A 20,902-nucleotide genomic window follows, 5' to 3' on the forward strand; every position below is an offset into this window, starting at 1 on the left:
AGGTAACTCTAATAAACAACGGGAGACAACTTAGGTGTCAGCACGTGTACGACTTTTAAAAAAACATGTCGATGATTATAATTTCTTATCAAATAATGAATCCTATTCAGATATTCGTCTTTAATATTAGAAAATTATTAATTTCTGTGGACATTTGTCAAATAATATTACTTACAGTGGACTACTTTGCGCATCAAACTGGTTTCCGCTTCAGTTGTGAGGCACTTCCGTTATACTTTTTGACAACAATAACAAAACACAAAATGAATCAATAAAGTCACTTATAAACCGACTGCTAGTTAAATCAGTGTAAGTAAAGTTGTTGTTACAACATTATACATGTTCGTTACGTTATGAGATAAAGTTTATCTTGAACTGCATAATCCATTAATTGCGTTTAGATGATATTGCATTTACAACTTATTTGACCCCGTTTTTTTACGTGAATGACAGCATTCTCGTGCAACTCGTGCAAACAGAATTATGAAAAGTATGGTGGAGAATTCAAGGACAAATTATAAATGACATTAAAGTGAGGATAACTGTATATTCGTCCATTTTTCATCATTGACATTCCTGCTGTTTATTAGTAACTTTTGTGAACAAGATTAGAATGTTGCTTTTGCACATATACACATTGATTGGACCTCTCAACCAAATTTCATACCTTATTTTAGGGATTTTTAAGACAATACAATTCAAAAGTTTGTTGAATGTGTTTTGATATTTAAGTGCATTGTAGTTCATGAATACCAAGTTAAAAATTAATAATGGCAACATTTCTAGGCCTTTATTGTAAGCCACTAGACTTCTGTAACGATAAATGTTTAATGTATTAAGGGGAATATACTCTTTTAGTTTTGTAATGTGGCATTCCTTGACCACCGTATCTTTTCTTATGCACTACTTTGTAAACAAACTAAATAATGTGTTTTAGCTCACATATGCGAAATGAAAAGCAAGACAGTGAACTTATTTCACATTCTTTCTTTAAATTAGAATCTGTAGGACATTGATAAATGTTTGGACAAAGTGAAGCACTATTATTTTCGCACCAAAAAGTCTTAATTGTTGACTTTGAATGTACACAAGAAGTCTTATGTAATTCAACAATAACTTTCTTGTTTCAGTTTTTCTCATTTTTATTTTAGTGAGCAATCCTTTGTGTACTTATAACAGTTGAAACAGTATTCATTTCATTTACCAAAACCTTGTACTTTTTTGCAGGTAAATTTTATAATACCCCACCCACTTTTTTCTAATTTCAAAGTATGCGTCCCCTTAAGCAATTGTTTATTTTTGTTTCTTTACAAATGACATTTTTAAAGGGGGACAACTTTTTCAAAATATTTTAAGTATCCATCATACGGGGCAGTATGACAGAACATATAATGGTCAGGTAGGTTGTTGGTAAAGACGTTACTCGTGTATCAAATAATTCTGCTGTTTGATGATATACTCCTAAACCTTAAACTTAAATCACACACCTGAATTGATATATTAGATGCAAGCCATCTACACTCTCTTAAGCAACCTCACAAACAGATAAACATTGGTTGGGCAGACTTCAATGCACAGGTAGATAGGCAATGCTATTTAACTTAGTGTTTGACTGATGTTTTTTATGTTTATTTACGTAAAATACACATTGTGCATTTTAATCTCCAACATTAACGTAAATGAAAATGATGTCAGACGTGACGTTGCAAAGACGCATCCGATATATAGTACAATATCTTCTTTTGCAGCAACATGTTATATCTTTCAAGAAATGTTACTTGAATCGAGAAATATACTATAAAAAACAAAACAAGCCTAAAATTTTTCATCACGTTTTACGCGGAAAATAAGAAATTAATACACAATGTACAAGCGGATCAACAAAGCTGTCGTCGATTCTGATGTCTTTATGAAAATAGGAAGCATTGCACGATTAGTTTTGACTATTGATCAAAAAGACATTCAATATGTGTTTTATTATATGATATCTGAAATGAATTCCTCAAGTTTTTTTTACTTAAGCCCAGCAAACATATTTTGAAGTACAGGCCGTCAATGGTAAAAACTATGGACCGGCGATTTATACAGGATTCTTGTAATAATATGCACTTGTGAATCAAAAGTCAAAACCATTGCAGTAGTCAAAACTATAGTATTGCCCGAGTTTCGAATGAACGAGGGCAGATAGTTTGACTATTGATCGGCAAACCATTCACTAAGTCTTTTATTACATGGCATTAGAAATAAATTTTCAAAGATTATTTTTCAAGTTTTGACTTAAAACGCCCGGTAGACATGTGTTGACCGGTCATAAAGTAGTGACGGGCGATTTATATAAGGAGTCATGTAATAAATACATACATACATGTATTATATACATACATTATACATTCAATTTTAAAACGTCATCGATCTGAAGAAATTTTTAAAGATATTTTTCCTTCGCTTGAATTATGCTTCGATACCATTTCATAATGATATATCACATTGAAGGTGGACAGATGGTCTAGTTGCAACAAGCTTTACTATCAATCCAGATGACTGGGGTTCAAATCCTGGTCCAGGCACTGGAAAGTTCTGAGATGCTCTTGAGTGCACGTTAAAGAACCAGACTGGTTATTCGCCAAGTTAGCCGGACAGGCCTCTCTCTCTCCCTCTCAGTTCTGAGGGGCTTCCTTTGGTCAGATCACTCTGTGTATGTACTAGTAGAGGATAAATTTGGCACCCCGAGAGGCTGACTTTGAACTTGTTTATCATAAAAAAGAAACGCTATATAAATCTTGTATAATATTCTAACACGATCCGAATCATTTTCCTATTAAACAAAGAAGGCTGGAGACAGTGATTTATTAAACAACAATTCACTGTTCTGACGTCACAACTATTACGTCATAGCGTCAAGCGGCGTAACGGCGCGCTGGAAAAGAACCCGATTGAAAACGGGCAAATATTTAATGCAAGCCGACAAGGTGTACTTTAAAGTCCTTGATAACGTGTTAGAATCGAAATAATATATCTCATTTAGTGATTTGCTCTTGAATAAATCACTGTTTGTCGTTCAGATGCGTAGCATTATATCACTCGGGCTACGCCCTCGTGATATAATTCCTTCGCATCTGAACTCCAAGCAGTGATTTATTCAGCGACAAATCACCGATGAGATATATTATTTCTTAAATAAAATACATATGTACCTTTGTTTTCTTGTAAAAATCAATGAAGGAGAAGGGAATTGATACAGCTATGTGTGAGGCTCGGTAAGGACTTGCTGTCCTCTTCCTGGATTCGAATATCGACAAGAGATCCACCCAGCCAGACGGCCGCTTTTTTTTGAAATAATTTATAAGGTCAGTTCCAAAGATGGTGCAAAGCAGCCTTTCGAATTCCTCATCGACACCTTTTTGATATATAAAATCAAGAAAAAAGAAAACAGATTTATACATTACGGCTTTGCATACCAAGCACAGAATCATTGCCTATGTAGAAATGAAAAAAGGACTGTAATATAGGAGAGAACAATCGTGTATGACTAGTAAAGAAGTATAGCTGACATATCAGAACTCAGTCTATTGTCTATTATAGATTGTTTACACTATACACCTGCTACAGATTTCTCCGTATCATTTGCCCCTGGCCACTGTGTTGGGGTGTCTATTTCTTTCATGAGAGGGAGTCATTTAGTTAGTAGTTGTTTTGTTCAAGAACGGTGTTTACGCCCAGATTCCTAACCATGGAATCCAGTCCAACATTGTTTTACTCTTTCTATCGGGAAACTGATATGTTGATATCAAATCGGTCTAACAATTCAAGAGGTAACTAGTACCTGAAATAAATCCCTGGTGTCTGCCGAGGACCATTCAACCGTATGACCTAAAATGTGTCCGTTTGATCTGAATTCAAAGAAAGAACATAACTTTAGTTCTCACTATCCGCTTTCTAATTGCTGGAAATTTTAAAAAAAATACTAACCGACTGAACCGTGCGAGCCACCACTAGCTCTCTGCAGTTCCTTCAGTCTACCACTCTCGAGTAATTCGTGCACAGTAATATCTACAGTACCACCACCACAGTCCACCACCATGTACCGTGTACCTTTTAATGTAAATCAGTATCAGTCCAGAAAAAGACCCGTGCCTCGTGTTATATTCTGTGATCGATTTATGGTAATTATCAAAGAAGTCTCTGCAATGTAGACTTAAGGTTTAATTTTTCAATTCAAAATTCATGGTGTACAAAAAAAAGGAGAAAATCCGTTTGTGTAATAGCAAGCTTGAAGAGAATCGGGCTCTTCACCCAGTGTACAATTATTAAAAAGGTCCCGGATGCACACTTTTTACGCAAATGGCTTCGAAAAATCACGTTTTAGCCCAGCCCTAAATAGTTGTGACGTTGGCGTTTTTGCGGCGATTAATTTAGTTTCATGGCGTCCATTTAATTCAAAAAGTATTTTTTTCACTTAATATAACAGTCCCGTTGAAACCTATACGATGATGTAATTTTCAAATAATTATGTACTTCAACTATTCGCCGAATTTTGAAAAAATCATGCCAAAATCTTTCTACGTAATTATTGTTTACGAGCGGGATGACTTTAGTAGTGTGTAATACCTGTTCCATAGAATTTTTTTTGAAAAACTAATATTTTCATATAAATTTATTTTACTGTAAAATAAGCGAAAAAAATACGGGGGTTTCCGACTTCGTTTTCGCTGAATTGTCATAAATTTTCCCCTGCCCCACTTTTCACGCGCAGATTTTGTGCATCAAAATTTCACAAAGAACTGTTTGAATTTTAGGGAAAAAAGAAGTTAATTACAAAACAGTTAAAAAAAAAAAAAACACCATATATTTCATTGGAAGTATAATCTCGATTTGTATTGTCACACGCATGTTACACTTCTTATTAAACAATTTACTGCTCGTTCTCTCCTCCATAGATTTTTAAAAAAAAATACTGAAAATGATTCTGAAATGTTTTTGAATACAATAAGATTATAAAATTCCTTGACTACCGGGTTCATTTTCACGCTATGGTGATACGAAAATTTGGAATTTTAAGCACAGTTAAAACGTTACGTTTTTTCCCCGCGTTTTTTTTCATCCAAGTTCACATTGTCTGTTTGTAGGATTTATTTGCATGTTGCATTATTAAATAATTAAACGGTGGATGTTTTTGTTAAGTGTTAAATATGAATACAGTCAAATGCTGACAAAATCTTATATTTTTACTCTAAACATAAATAAATGATTTTTTGGGGCTTCAAGGCGTTCATTCAAGCTTTGAAGGAAAAGAATGATATCAGAACATATATTTAAAGAAGGCAGTAGCTATATCTACTCCTTTTATGAACTGCAAGTAGATATTTAATTGTTTAGATATGACGGAAAACTGGATGTGAAATGAAATCTTAAGCATACAAGCTGTTTACCGTCCGTTTACCGGCAACACTTAGAACGCAAAGAAGCGGTGTTTTCAAGCGTAATGTTTGACGTTCCACTATAGATGGCGCTATATTACGCCTTCTTGACCTTAACGGACGCCAACAAGACGCACCTGGTAGCTAGGAAGTTTTTACTCCACAGTGAATAGAGTTATTTGATTGCTCAAAATTATTTAACTCTCTCAGAACGCTACAACAGAGCTTTCCAGTTAGTTGTGAAATGATTAAGATAAATTTGATTAAGATAAATTTTAGTAAGAAATTGGAACAGTGTGTCACTAATATTCCTAACGTTTAAAAAGTCCAAATATAAATAGTTCTAAACTTTCTTCCTTTCCTCGTGCCCTTTAATCTACTGTGTTTGTTTGTGTAGGATTCTGTCGAAATCGGCATTTTCCTAACGCATGCTTGATAAAAAAGGCGGCGTGAGAAGTTTAATTCTAATATGACTAGCAATGCTTAAATCATCACAAAGATATTACGTCACGTCGACGTGATATTTAACGCCATGTACATGTGTTGAGAAATAGCGCTTTCAAATTTGTTCAAATATTTTACGTAATAGCATGTTTAATACAAAATGTTGATTAATTTACACACATATTGAGTTGGTTATTCGCTTTGCAGAATAATTCGCCATCATTTTCGCCCAAACTGAACTCTTCCGCAAGACGTATTATCATTTCCGGTCCTGGCGTGCATGACGACCTTCCTTTTGGTGCCATGCATGCGCGAAGAAATAGTTCTATCAATTTGATCTAAATTTTACAATAAAAGACGTATTAGAATCGAATAAATTTATAACAAACCCGTGTTTGGACACTATTTATACACTCGGGCAGTTATGCGTCGTTCTGAATAATTTCACAAGGACTGCGCCCTCGTGAAATTATTACGCCCGACGTATAACCTTATACCTTATAACCTTATAATCTTGTATACATAGTGTTCAAACACGGGTTTGCTATAAATTATTGGAAAGATACATTGAAATTAAAGCTAAAAGGTAAAAGTAAAGCTTTTATTAAAAAAAAAGTAACACTCTGTTTTCTCTTTCTTTTTATACAGTTGCGATATAGTTCTTTATTGGAATATGAGTCTTTGTAAATGTGACATGCTACAACATGTTGAAAAGGACGTAAGTGTATTTTATACGAAATAAAGCACAGTTGGGGCCTTAACGCGGGAATATAAAATGACCTCACCGTATACATCGACTTCCCGGTTTAATAAGCTTAAGGCCTATGCTATTTTGAAATTATGAATTAGGTGGGTGGGGTACATGATATTATTTCTGAGGAATTTCGAAGTTACTGTAAAACAAACGTTATTCCAATGTGACAATATTTCAAAACCATGAAGTGCTGAACTCTTACTTTAATTGAAAAAATAAAGTGGGAAAAGTTATCAGTATGTTCGTGTCACAATTTTCGGGGTAAGTATTCTATGTCATCGAGCATAACTGCGAAAAACTATAACATACATAATAAAGCTAAACTATCCGTGTAAATGAGCTGAGAGCTATTTTTCTATTTCCGTTTATTACTTTTCTAAAAAACACATTACAATTTACCAGGTGTTGGCAAAATTTGTCATTTTTGTGCACATGCCTTGACACATGAAAGAAGTCCGAACTATAGGTATGATGTGCGAGAAGGGCCTGAGCGCTTACGTAGTGCTCATTTACAGGGAGTCCACTGCTCAGATAATAACTTTATCGTAAGTCCGCAAAGTGCAACCAAAAAAATAGCATTATTAATTTACGAGGTATGTTTGACAAATGACATCGAGAATTCTAACTGACCTTTTAGAAAGCTGCATTTTCAAGTACCTGAAATTTTCCACTTTGGTTAAAAAAGATTTTTTTTACAATAGATAATGACTGACTACAGAAGGCAATAAAAAATACCATTGACCCAGAGAATGCTACAACCTACTAGTTTCAAAGTTTAAGTTTAAAATTATATTGAACACGTTTGCTTCAATTTAAGTGTGAAAATCTGTGATAAAAATCGAATAGATCATTTCGGACATATTAGACAGTGAGAAAGCATACATATCGTACGTGTTATTTAGCATGGATGATTTGCACTGTGAATATATACTTTTTACACTTAACATTTAATTCCACGAGTACACAAACATATACATATATATTTACCTTTACCTTTTATACATGAGGAATATGTTTGTTTTACATGCGAGATTAAAGCATTAAACGCTCGTGAAAATATAATGCATGTGGCGTTCACTGTTGATCTATAATTGTAATATTATATTTTGACGTTACACAGAAACAAACAAACCCGTTTTGCATATTCATTTATATACAAATATAAACAAACAAACAAACAAAAACGGAAACAATGTTTATTTTGTTTGACTGGGAGTAACACCGAAACGACACAATTAACTTTTCCCAGGTTTTGTTGGTGGGGAAAAGCTCCAGCTGCCCCTCCAGACATTTTCCGGGGCTCATACTAGTACCTAGACCGAGACACTAACCTCAGTTGGATGGTTTCCTTACGTGAAAAGTTTACACCTCAAGTGAGTTTTTGATGAAAGGCGAGGAATTCGAAGCCAGCGACCATGACCATCAAGTTTTTCTTTTGCAAGTATATAACATAAATATTCAATTAAATTTCGTGAACATAACTGATACTCTCAATGACATTTACCACGTCGGTAATTACAAATGGTTTGCCGAATACACCATACTTACGTTTACACACCATGTGGGTCGGAAAGCACGAAATTTACGTTCTTGAACGTAGATGTGAATCGTCATGTTTGAAATGTAAACAAAGGCATAAAAGTAACTGTTTTCATGTTCGTGGTAAGGATCGACTTGTGATTGTCAATGTTCCCGATACGGAATATATATATGAATGTATAAACACGAGCCGTTTCATCTTACAGGACTTACAGGAACATAGTAAGCGGTTGTTTATTTATTGTATTTATGTTCTAGTAACTTTTGACACTGATTTCGAGGACAGGCCGGGTTTGTGACATATACATGTCTGTTGTTGGACTTGAAAGAGATAGGTCCAAAATTTAAACTAAAAGCTATATTGCATAAATCTTTCGTTATTTCTGTGCATACAATCCGGTTGTTTAAAGGTTAGAATATCAGAAAATTACAGGAAATAAAACATATCTTTGAAAAAGTCTCGATCTTTCATCATTTGTTTGGTTGGCGCATGATTACAAATTTAATGTTAGTAGGCCGTGATGTCCATGAAGCCGTGTAAAGTGATAATTTTGATGACACGTTGGTTTTATTTTGTAATTGTGAGTGATCGTTAAGTGATCAGAAAGATCGGACAGTGGGATGTTACGAAAAAGTGATGCTTTATTTAGATTAGAAAGTCAATCGTACTCTACAATAAGGAAATCTAAGGTAAAATACTCCTTTTATTTCGTTCACTGAAGAAAACATGGCGGACATATTTTTGTAAAAGAACGGTGCACGTGAGATTCGTGTAACACAGTTTGACGACGTTTTCTTAGAAAACTAACGCTCAGCTCATTTACACTGACATATCCTTGATTGAATAATATATATATTGTATATATATGAGAGACTTACGGTACCAAAAACTTACCCCGGAAATTTCTATGCATTTTCTTCTAGTGCACTGTTGGGACATGTTTTTGAGTGTCATTGATACTTTATAATTTATTCGGAGATACATTTTTTATTATTATTAGTTTCTTTTTTATCCCCGTGCATTTCTCGCGTTGTTACGACAATCTCAGTTTTACATAGGAATTTTGCATTGTCAAAATAGCATAGGCCTTAATGACACTAATTTAAACGTTTTTACGTGAATAAATTCTCGTGAATTTTACTTTCGTTTGAGTACTGTCAAATGTAAAATCTGATTTCCTGAAGCTTGTATCGAGGCTTTGCCTTATTTTATATTATAAAAAAAATATTCAAATAGCTGTTACTTTGTGAAACATACCAACATCAAGATCATTTGAGACTAAACTGACGTCATTGCTGTACAAATCAGGCATACTCAATGAGGCTGTCAAAGATGACATGCTTGCACACGAGCTTTTGCTGCCCTCTGACAAGAGATGAAACATACGAAGACGCCTGCAATAGATCGATGCCGCTTCCGGTTCCAACGCAATCAGAAGTTGATGCGCTTGGTTTTTTGATATAATTCCCGCCTGAAATGAAAAACACGTAACGTTATCAAAATAGCCTTTCGTTCGCTGTGGATCAAACATCTGTGGCATTAACAGCATTTTGCACAGATATTAATGAAAAAAGTATCGTAGTATATGTTTTCGATGACATGACAAACAAACGTGCGAACCTGATAAGCAGCTTGACGCATGAACTGTTTAGCCGAGGCTTTCCATATTGCAGGCACGGTGATAACCCATCTGATGACGTCACACGTTATTCTCTCACCTGCCTGGTCACATATCTCTTGTAGTGCAAGTTCTTTGAAGTATGACAAACTGTAGGAAAATACTTTCGTTGCATTTATTTCCTTCCCATGCAATGTTTTCAGCGCAGAATCTTGGTGCAAGGGCTGTGAATAATATATTGTATTTTCATTATGGCAGAAGATACTTGAAGGGATTATTGAATAAAGGTAGCCATCTTAAAGAAGAATTATCAGGCAATGAGCATGATGGAAACCTTAAATAAATGGGAATGTTCTAGCTAAGTTACAGTTATGTGCTAAGATATTTCGTCGCATTTGGGATTCCTGCATTGACCAGTCTACAAAATACCAGTGCATTTGCTCTCCTAACGAAATATATAAATTTAACATAAATTACGTAATAGTTATAGTATGTGTGAGAGTGTGTTACCAGGATATATCAGAGCTGGGGGTACATCGAGGGTATTTTTTTTCTGCACATATCGTCGAGGCCGGTAGGCCGAGACAGATATGTGAAGAGAAAAATAACGAGATGTACCCCTAGCTCTGATATATCCTCGTAACACACGAGCATTACATATTATAACTGTTTTATCGCATAGTTTATCATTAAAATTTATATATTATTTTCACTTAAATTTGTTTATTATTATTTTTACTATTTTGATTCCCTTTCTGCGCCTCGCTGACTGAAACACTAAAACTTCTGTTTTAGAAAATGTGTTCCCCAGATAAAAGTACCCAACAAATTTCTGCACTGGTTTTAAATCTTTGCATTTCATTGGCCAGACATATTGTAAAACTTGTTGTTTTGTTTGTAAAAAAAATCAAAGAAAAAGAAACATTTGAGAAATCTCAGAATTTCATATATTTCATGTATTTCTGAATTTGGCAATAACTATCAAGTTTTTGAAATATTCTAGTTTATTTATTCTTTTACTTTATAAATGTAGGTGTTTGTGACAATTCTTTCTCTGTGAACTGTAAATTGGAGCTAAAATCATCTTTTCTTTGAAAGGAAAAAATTATACTCCCTTGATAGGACCTCAATAGAGAAAAAGTGTTCCGATATATATCGGAACAGTTTTACTGTGCTGATATATATCGGAACACTTTTTTTCTTATGAAACTCCATAGAGATTTCCGTGTTGATATATATCGCAACAGTTTTGTAAGATATCAGCACAGTTTTGTAGTAATAATGTGTGTTACTATGTATAACATGCTGCAAAGATCAAAGGAAAATTGCCGCACTATGCGATAAGTAATAGTTATAGTATGTGTGAGAGTGTGTTACCAGGATATATCAGAGCTAGGGGTACATCGAGGGTATTTTTCTCTGCACATATCGTCGAGGCCGGTAGGCCGAGACAGATATGTGAAGAGAAAAATAACGAGATGTACCCCTAGCTCTGATATATCCTGGTAACACACGAGCATTACATATTATAACTGTTTTATCGCATAGTTTATCATTAAAATTTATATATTATTTTCATTTAAATTTGTTTATTATTATTTTTACTATTTTGATTCCCTTTCTGCGCCTCGCTGACAGAAACACTAAAACTTCTGTTTTAGAAAATGTGTTCCCCAGATAAAAGTACCCAACAAATTTCTGCATTGGTTTTAAATCTTTGCATTTCATTGGCCAGACATATTGTAAAACTTGTTGTTTTGTTTGTAAAAAAAAATCAAAGAAAAAGAAACATTTGAGAAATCTCAGAATTTCATATATTTCATGTATTTCTGAATTTGGCAATAACTATCAAGTTTTTGAAATATTCTAGTTTATTTATTCTTTTACTTTATAAATGTAGGTGTTTGTGACAATTCTTTCTCTGTGAACTGTAAATTGGAGCTAAAATCATCTTTTCTTTGAAAGGAAAAAATTATACTCCCTTGATAGGACCTCAATAGAGAAAAAGTGTTCCGATATATATCGGAACAGTTTTACTGTGCTGATATATATCGGAACACTTTTTTTCTTATGAAACTCCATAGAGATTTCCGTGTTGATATATATCGCAACAGTTTTGTAAGATATCAGCACAGTTTTGTAGTAATAATGTGTGTTACTATGTATAACATGCTGCAAAGATCAAAGGAAAATTGCCGCACTATGCGATAAGATACAGATACAAGAAACTGTGATTGACAATAATTTTAAAGACCATACAACTATTCTGACAGGTGTAACTACACACCAGTATTTAATTACCGGGAGGCAATCATTGTAATGATTCTGAAATGTAATTGAAGGATTCTTGAAATATCTTAGAGTGTTTTGCTCGAGTTGATTAACATGCTTTGAACATTACTGCATTTTCGAAAACTCAAAAAGTGTAGAAGGTTTCCTATACGCAAAGAGTTTTGTCAAGTAAAAAAATGTCAATTTTCTGTTGTTTTTTTCTCATTTTCATCGATCGTGTAGATTTCACTGTTCTATCTTTTGTCAAGTCTCTTTATATCTTTAACCTAAACTTGTCAAACTTCGAGTACATACTGTTTTTTCACTTTTATTCCATTGTGAACTTTAAATATCGATAACTTACCCCATCGTTGTGAAGCATCATCTTAAACTTGTCCAAGTACAACCATTTTTCCGATTCTTTCTGGTCTAAATCATGATAGAAATCTCGTGCAGCGTACCCAAACGAATGAAACTGCCTTTCCGGTGTTAACAGTATTGTAGTTGGAATTTTCTGGTTATAAACTCCGGGGTCTCCACTCTCCTGTCTGCGCATCACGTGAATTGTATCTGTTGAAATAGGTATTGCCACATGAGAAAAACGTCTGACAGTATCGTGATATGCATGGTTTATAATTATTTTTTTTATAATTATTTATTAAATTTAATTATGATAACAATGCCAACATTTGTGAATATTGTTCAGACGTAGAAAAATAGCTATTTAATTTACAACACAGTTTGCAAGCGCTCAGCAAGACAGAAATACAACTGTTAAAGTGGTATAAGACAGAAATGCAACTGTTAAAGCGGAATAAGACAGACATACAATTGTTAAAGTGGTGCAACTGTTAAAGCGGAATAAGACAGAAATACAATTGTTAAAGTTGAGTAAGACAGAAATGCAACTGTCAAAGCGGAATAAGACAGAAATACAACTGTTAAAGTGGTATAAAACAGAAATGCAACTGTTAAAGTGGAATAAGACAGAAATACAATTGTTAAAGCTGAGTAAGACAGAAATGCAAGTGTTAAAGTGGTATAAGACAGAAATGCAACTGTTAAAGTGGTATAAGACAGAAATGCAACTGTTAATGTGGTATAAGACAGAAATACAACTCTTAAAATGGTATAAGACAGAAATACAACTGTTAAAGCGGAATAAGACAGAAATACAACTGTTAAAGTGGTATAAGACAGAAATACAACTGTTAAAGTGGTATAAGACAGAAATACAACTGTATAAGACAGAAATGCAACTGTTAAAGTGGTATAAGACAGAAATACAACTCTTAAAGTGGTATAAGACAGACAAAAATGCAACTGTTAAAGTGGTATAAGACAGAAATACAACTGTTAAAGTGGTATAAGACAGAAATACAACTCTTAAAGTGGTATAAGACAGACAAAAATGCAACTGTTAAAGTGGTATAAGACAGAAATACAACTGTTAAAGTGGTATAAGACAGAAATACAACTGTTAAAGCGGAATAAGACAGAAATGCAACTGTTAAAGCGGAATAAGACACAAGTACAATTGTTAAAGTGGTGCAACTGTTAAAGCGGAATAAGATAGAAATGCAACTGTTAAAGTGGTATAAGACAGAAATGCAACTGTTAAAGTGGTACAAGGCAGAAATACAACTGTTAAAGTGGTATAAGACAGAAATGCAACTGTTAAAGCGGAATAAGACTGAAATGCAACTGTTACAGTGGTATGAGACAGAAATACAACTGTTAAAGTGGTATAAGACAGAAATACAACTGTTAAAGTGGTATAAGACAGAAATACAACTGTTAAAGTGGTATAAGACAGAAATGCAACTGTTAAAGCGGAATAAGACAGAAATACAATTGTTAAAGTGGTATAAGACAGAAATACAACTGTTAAAGTGGTATTCATATGAATGACCAACTTGTCGAGAAACTTTTACAATATCATGAAACACATTCGCTAATGGTTTCGGTCATGAAGTGAAAGGCAAATGAATTGAGTGAGTATGACGTTATTAAAGTGTTTTACCGCTATATAAACAAGAATTATTAGTAAAACCATTGTATGCTTTCTGAATGTAACAGTGGCAGAGGTATCGCAGCTGTTTTTGTTAGCTCACCTGTCACGTAGTGCCAATGTGAGCTTTTGTGATCGCCCTTCGTCCGTCGTCCGTCAGTACATTCGTCCATCCGCGTCCGTTCACAATTTCTTGTGAACACGATAGAGACCACATTTTGCAATTGATTTTAACCAAACTTGCAAACAACTTGTACTGGCATAATATCTCGGTTCCTTTCGAAAACTGGCCAGATCCATACATACTTCTTCGATTTAGAAATTAAATTCCTTAAAGAGAGCGAATAATATTGATAATAATGAAATACATGTGCAATGAAACTCAATTTCTTTAACAACAATTGTGCTGTTAGAATACAAGAATTTTAGTGATTTTATATGCCATATTTAAAACTATTTTAGGACAAGTTCCCATACAAGCAAACATAAATATATCTAAAATTAAAACTGTATTTCAAATAAACATATTGCAATACATTCTTCAAGCTATAATCACTACGGTTTCAATTCACCAAAATGGCCGCAGATTTTCTAAGTCCGAAAAACCGAGGAAATATTTTAAGCAATTTGACAGAAAGTTGGAAGCAATTTCCTAACAAAATATCTTTTTTCAAAATAGCATTGTCTAAAAGATCGGTAGATAGTAGATACAGAATAAAGGTTATAAAAGTTTGGCATTTTATTATCAAATGTAGAAATAAACCCTTAATCTCGGACAAAGTCGCAATTCTATTTTTTATCCTTAACATTCTATATGAGTGATAGTGAAGTTGAAAGTAAAAAGGAAGCAATTTCCTCTTTAAATATTTTCATATTTTGAACATGAAATGAAAGATAAAAAAAATGCAAATTGGGAATATAGGTTATAAAATTATGACAAATAAATAATTATTGGTGTTTTAAACGTTTAAAAACAATTTCCATATATGATTCAATCGTTAACAAGGGAGATAATTTTATCGATAAACCGGAGAAATGTATGCAAAAGTCCGGTATGGTTTGTGATTCAGTGGTGTAAAATTCGCCTGTGATGAGGTATAATATGAATCTATCCCTGGCTGCAATGTATCGATGACGTCGTTTATAGTGCTCTCTATTAGGTTCGCGCGTCTTATATTTTATATAACGCAACGCTCCATATTCTGGCAGTAACTGAAAATGGCATTCGAAGAGAGATTCAGCTGAGAGGGCCTACGACAGGTTGGGGATGAGCATATCATTACTCAGGCAAGCCAACCAGGAGACTGAGGTCGAGCGGTATCAAGCAACAAGATGATTGGTTAAAACCAAATGTGTAAGCTTGATTCTGATTGATCCATCGTTTCTATATCCAGTCATAAACAATGTTGCTTAACATACAGGATATACCATTTACTATGGGCCTACGAAAACTTCTTCGTTCGATATGTCGGCTAATAAAGAAGGATCGGACCCCTGACACGGTATACGTAGAAATTGAGAAGAGACAGAAGCAGGCAGGTCTTAAGGCTTTCTCCACAAGGTGTGGGGTGAAGTGGCCTCGTCCGCGGTATAGGCTGAAACATAACAACTTGTACCCGGCCTTGACTGAGTTACAGACCCAGCCAGTAATCTATACCCAGATTTGTCTGAGTTTTATTGAGCTAGATTTTAAAAATGTCCTTTTCGTGACCAACCAACTATTTTAGCGTAGAAAATACCTTGTATTGTCCATTAAAAACAACAACAATATAAAGATCTTACATGCCTGCCTGTGTAAGACAGGGTTTTCCCTACCCGAGGGACAGTGTGGAATGGAAAACCGAGCGTTAGCGAGGTTTTTTATCCATGCTGTCCCGAGGGTTGGGAAAACAGCTGGATCCAAAAAAGTCAGTCGAAATATGCATCTTGGTATATGTGGTGAATCAATATAAGACTGTAACATAAAAATACTCTCACTCATAAACATGCGTAAAAGGAGTTGGGCTTTCTCCAGATATAATATTATGTCAATGGGTATCTCAGGATTTTGAAAACACCATGGATTTCGTTGTATCATATTCTAGATTTTGAACTGTATGTTGTGTTTTTTTTTTCCACATCACATGTGAAGCAGAACGGTTGGGATCAAAGCGCCAGATACGTGCATGTTTAAAGCGACTAACCCACACATCGTGGTGTGAGATTTTGTAAGATCAAACGTTTCCTATATTCACATTTATGTCGCATATTTGATGTTCTAATAATGTATTTTTCATCGAATTCCGTTGAAAATCGTTGTTTTCCTAAGAAATTAAAAATAACAAGAAATATCTTTAAAAATGATGGTCGGCGAATTGTAATAATGAAAGAAGTTTATGAATTTTTCATCTAACATTCATCTTTCATCTAACATTTTTCAAATTGCAAAACTAAACACCGCACTTTAACAATTAAATGGTTCTCTTTTAATTTTTCGCAAAAGTTTCGTAGGGTTGCAATTTTGTTTCGTTTATCCTTAGACGAATAATTACAGCAGTAGTTTGATGAAGATTCATGAAGCGGTTCATGAGAAGAGGTCATTAAACATGTTTATATTTTTAGCTAAATTGGTCCCTATCCCCATTTGTAAAAAAATAGCAGGAGACCTTACGATATTGTTAGACATCGAGTTTGATAAAAATCCATTACATTTTAGTGGTTAATGCGAAGAAAGGCATATCTACTTTTAGCTATAGTGGTCCCTAATAGTGCCCAAGTTCCTATATAAATAAATTTGGAAGAGGACCTTATAATAATGCTCCAGACCAAGTATGACAAAGATCCACCAAGCTGTTCATGAGACGCTGTATAAAGGCATTTCTAGTTTTAGCTCTAGCAGCCCCTAAAAGGGGTTAAATGTCCCAGCTGAACAAAGTTGGCTGCGGGCCTAATAAAGATGCTACAAATCAAGTTTGATTAGAATACGTGAGAAAAAATCAATTAAAGGATTTTTTTATTTATTATTTTTATTTATTTCTAAAATAGGCCAACTGATCCCGCTTTAACAAATGCATATTCGCTATTCGTGAATCTTTGGACAATGACGTCACACCTATTAAAAAGTAAAGGTCAAGCAAAACATACAATTGTAATTATTTCAAGATTTCTGTTTCATAAGCAAGGTTCGACCGTAGTCATATCACATAGACAAACTTTATGCAGCGTACCTTCATTTCACTGTAATCAGATTCAGTCATTATATAGCATATATATAATAAAACAGATTTCAGCTGAGTTCAATATTTGCATACCATACTAAAGAAAAATATTCATATATAATAAATCAGTTAAATAATTTATAACAAATATATCAAAGCAAGCAAGTACTCATTTTAATATGCAATCTGAATAAGTCACAAAAGAAAGAAACCTTTTCATATACAGACGACAATTGTAACATGGAAAATCTTTTAAAAAGCACTTCTCTACATAAAAGACTCTTATCACACCCTTATTCATGTGATACGCAGACCGTATTCAGCTCTTTCTTTAATTTGATATATGTTGGTATTTGAACAGGTTTTTATCATATTTATTAAACTTACTTATCATTTTGAGATATATCAATATTCTTGCTAAATATACTGAGCCAAAGTTAGCTTTAAAACTGTGAATAGCGTCGTTTAGGATAAACGCTTTGTCTACATTTCACTCAGCGTAGCACAATCAACAGAGTGAAAGAAATTGACACTCTCGTCCAATCAGGCAGAGTGTTGCATAAATCTTCCATTTTGATAAATTATCTATAATGCGTTATCAAGTAGTTTGATTTGCAAACTGAAGTCACGTGGCATAGGTAACGAAAACGAATTTAGACGGCGTCGCCGAAAAACATTCGTCTACTATTCCTGATAAGGGTTTCCCGGTTTATAAAAAAACGGTATTCCGTTCAGCGAGTACCTTGCAAATATCACGTGACAATAAGAGAAAATAACACCAAACATGATAATCAATAGAGCGCACACCAGTATTATAGCGTTTTGAAATGTAAACAAACAAAACAATAACATAAACTGAAGTCAGTACACTACGTTTACAATGCAGTCAGTGATTCCTCGTTGGTCGAGCGGTTACGGTATTCATATACTTTTCGTCGAGAGTTCGATTCCCAGACCCGTAAATTTTTTATTATTTTTTAAAACTGTATTTAATCTCTTTTTCTTCAGTACGATTCAACGAAAACAAAACGAGTTAGTGAATCTAGTTCTAACTTGTTCACTAACTTATATATGTCACTATTGACACGTAATTATGTTTAAATACACTCCGCCTTTTATTTGATCTTATGTTTTTGAAGCTTTCCTGTGATATTTTTAAAGCTGTACGGGTTAGTTTTATAAATGTTATAACAATCTTTCACTTCACATTAACAAAAGTATTACCCGGTCATAATTTCAGTATCGATTGATTTAAAGATACTACCGATTTTATATGAAAATAAGAAACAAAATAATGAATAAGAACCAGAGAAAAACAAACTTACAGCATTGTAATGCAAAAAAAGGTTGGTCGGATGCAAGGTTCGAACCGTCAAAACTATCGCTGCAAAATGAATAAATATCCATCCACTCAACCTACTGCACCATCAAGCCAACTATTGGTTTTACTACGTATATCTTTTATTTTAAACGAGAGTGCTACTGACTGTTTATTTACAAACTGCTAAAAATAAAAACAACAGAATACTGCTCGATACCTTTTCTTTAACGTGAGTGCCGGAAGCAAAATATGCACACAGTTTTGGTTTGCTTCCCACGAGATATCTAAAGAGTGTCTAAAAAGTCTAAAAATACTGTCGCTTCTCGTTCTATATTTATCAATGTTTACAAAAGTAAACCGTTACAACGGTTTATAAAAATGCATAAGAAAAACTGCGAAAACTCGAATGTTACCGTAATTCTGGAAACTAGAAACTGGTCAATCATTAAGTTTCATGTAAATATATAAAACAGTGGCGGCATTTTGCCTTTCGGTGAAAAATTAGTTTAAAGTTCACACATCACAATGTGTGGGTTAGTCGCTTTTAAATGATTCTTACACGTTGCAACGTTTTAAAACTATTGTTACTAAAGCAGTAGAAGAAGGAGAAGCTAACATTAACCTTGAAACTATTAACAGAACTGACTGGAAAATTTTCGTTACTTATAGTGAAAGAGTACTTTTACATATAGACGACTGGAGAAGGGGTGGTACGTTTTCACATGATAAAACGTTGGGCATTTTAAATGAACCAGAAAGTTGTATTGATAAAGTTTGGCGCTTGCTTAATTAAAGCAGTTTAAAATATGACTTGCTTACATAAAGACGTCGGACCCAGTCATTTTTTTGACTATCCGTTATCATCCTTATGGATATAAGGAATAGACTTCGACCGACTAAATCATTGTGACTTTAGCATTTTAACCAAAAAATCATATGAAAATGGTATTAACGACAGAAGAAGTTGTGTTATTACTTAAGACAAACGGATACAATGATTACATAAGGGTCATGATATTCTTTTACGGAAGAGAAACCCCTTTTAGCAACATGTACCAATCAAGTTTCACTAAGAACAGTGTGACTTATGTATGCGGTGAGCAATATTTTCAAACTACAAAAATGATGCAAAGTCAAGAAAGATATCGTGCTTAAATTTGTATATCATGAAGACAACAAATCCTTAGAAAATGAAACGTTTGGGAAATATGAAATCATAGAATTCTAATGTGGCTTAAATTCACACAGAATGAAAATCTAACAAACCTTCTTCTAGCTATAACGTCTAAAATCCTTTTTAGAGGCCAACCCACGAAACCATATTGAGGCATCGAAATGAATATGTGGAATTCAAATGCAATTCATCCTAACAGGTGGAATGGAAGAAATAAATGCGGAGCCATCCTAATGGATATATGGAATAGACTCCGACAGACTAAATCATTCTGACTTCAGCATTCTAACCATCAAGATGGAAAATAGCTCGGCAGTATTCGAGACAATGGTGAATTCTTTCACAAGTGATATAAAAGATATATGTAAAGTACATCACAAAGTATCGATTGGAGAAGCGCATTACAGTAAAGTCCATCTAGGATTTTTGGAAAGTACTGAGTATTATGCAGTGTCCAGCACATTTTTGACCCCTGCTGACGGGCCTTTTGATCCCTCTGACCCCTGCTGACCCAGTGAAAAACCATAGGTTTTAAACGAACCCCCGATCCTTAACACCCGGTCTAAAATAACACAGAAAGTAAATATTAAAAAATAGAAATTACAGTAAAACAATATTTTAAATTCATATTATATATAATGAGTACTATAAACATATGTATTGTGTAACAGAGAAGAAATTTACTGACAGTATAAATCCTCAATACGTTTCAACAAAAAGTGGTAAATGGTAAATAGATGTTAAAAGCAACATGTGCATCTTTTGGCAATATAAAAACAGAATGTAAAACGTACTGGAGGGGCAATTGGCATTCATAAAGCTATGTTACCTTTTTTTTCATCTAAGAAAGGGTTAACACTTCCAGGGTACAAGTATTGTGGTCCCGGTAAATCTTTAGATAACGGACCTCATGTTAATGAACTAGATTCTGTATGCATGAGTCACGATCTTTGTTATGATAGCGATGAAAACAAGTATGAAGTATTGCCATGCAATACAAAGTCCCCTACTGGAAGGCACCTAATTTTCTCTACTGCAGTATAACATGATGAACTGATATCTGTCAATGATGTATAAACAGTATTGTACTATATATACAATATGTTATAACAAAACACTTGGATTAAAATTTATATAATAAAAACCTACAGTTGT

General features: G+C 33.9%; 1 protein-coding gene across 1 annotated transcript in view; it reads right to left on the reverse strand.

The window, feature by feature from the left end:
- Window positions 1–20,902, reverse strand: part of LOC123546996 (heat shock 70 kDa protein 12A-like) — a 96,593-nt gene that overhangs the window by 57,468 nt on the left and 18,223 nt on the right. Inside the window, exons 2-6 of the mRNA XM_045333718.2 lie at window positions 12,409–12,614; window positions 9,776–9,997; window positions 9,413–9,626; window positions 3,970–4,092; window positions 3,195–3,397 (exon numbers count right to left, since the gene is read on the reverse strand). Of these exons, the coding sequence (XP_045189653.2) occupies window positions 3,195–3,397; window positions 3,970–4,092; window positions 9,413–9,626; window positions 9,776–9,997; window positions 12,409–12,614 (968 nt within the window). The remainder of the gene's footprint in view (window positions 1–3,194; window positions 3,398–3,969; window positions 4,093–9,412; window positions 9,627–9,775; window positions 9,998–12,408; window positions 12,615–20,902) is intronic.

Source organism: Mercenaria mercenaria, chromosome 9 (genome assembly GCF_021730395.1).
Source record: "Mercenaria mercenaria strain notata chromosome 9, MADL_Memer_1, whole genome shotgun sequence".
NCBI lineage: Eukaryota > Metazoa > Mollusca > Bivalvia > Venerida > Veneridae > Mercenaria > Mercenaria mercenaria.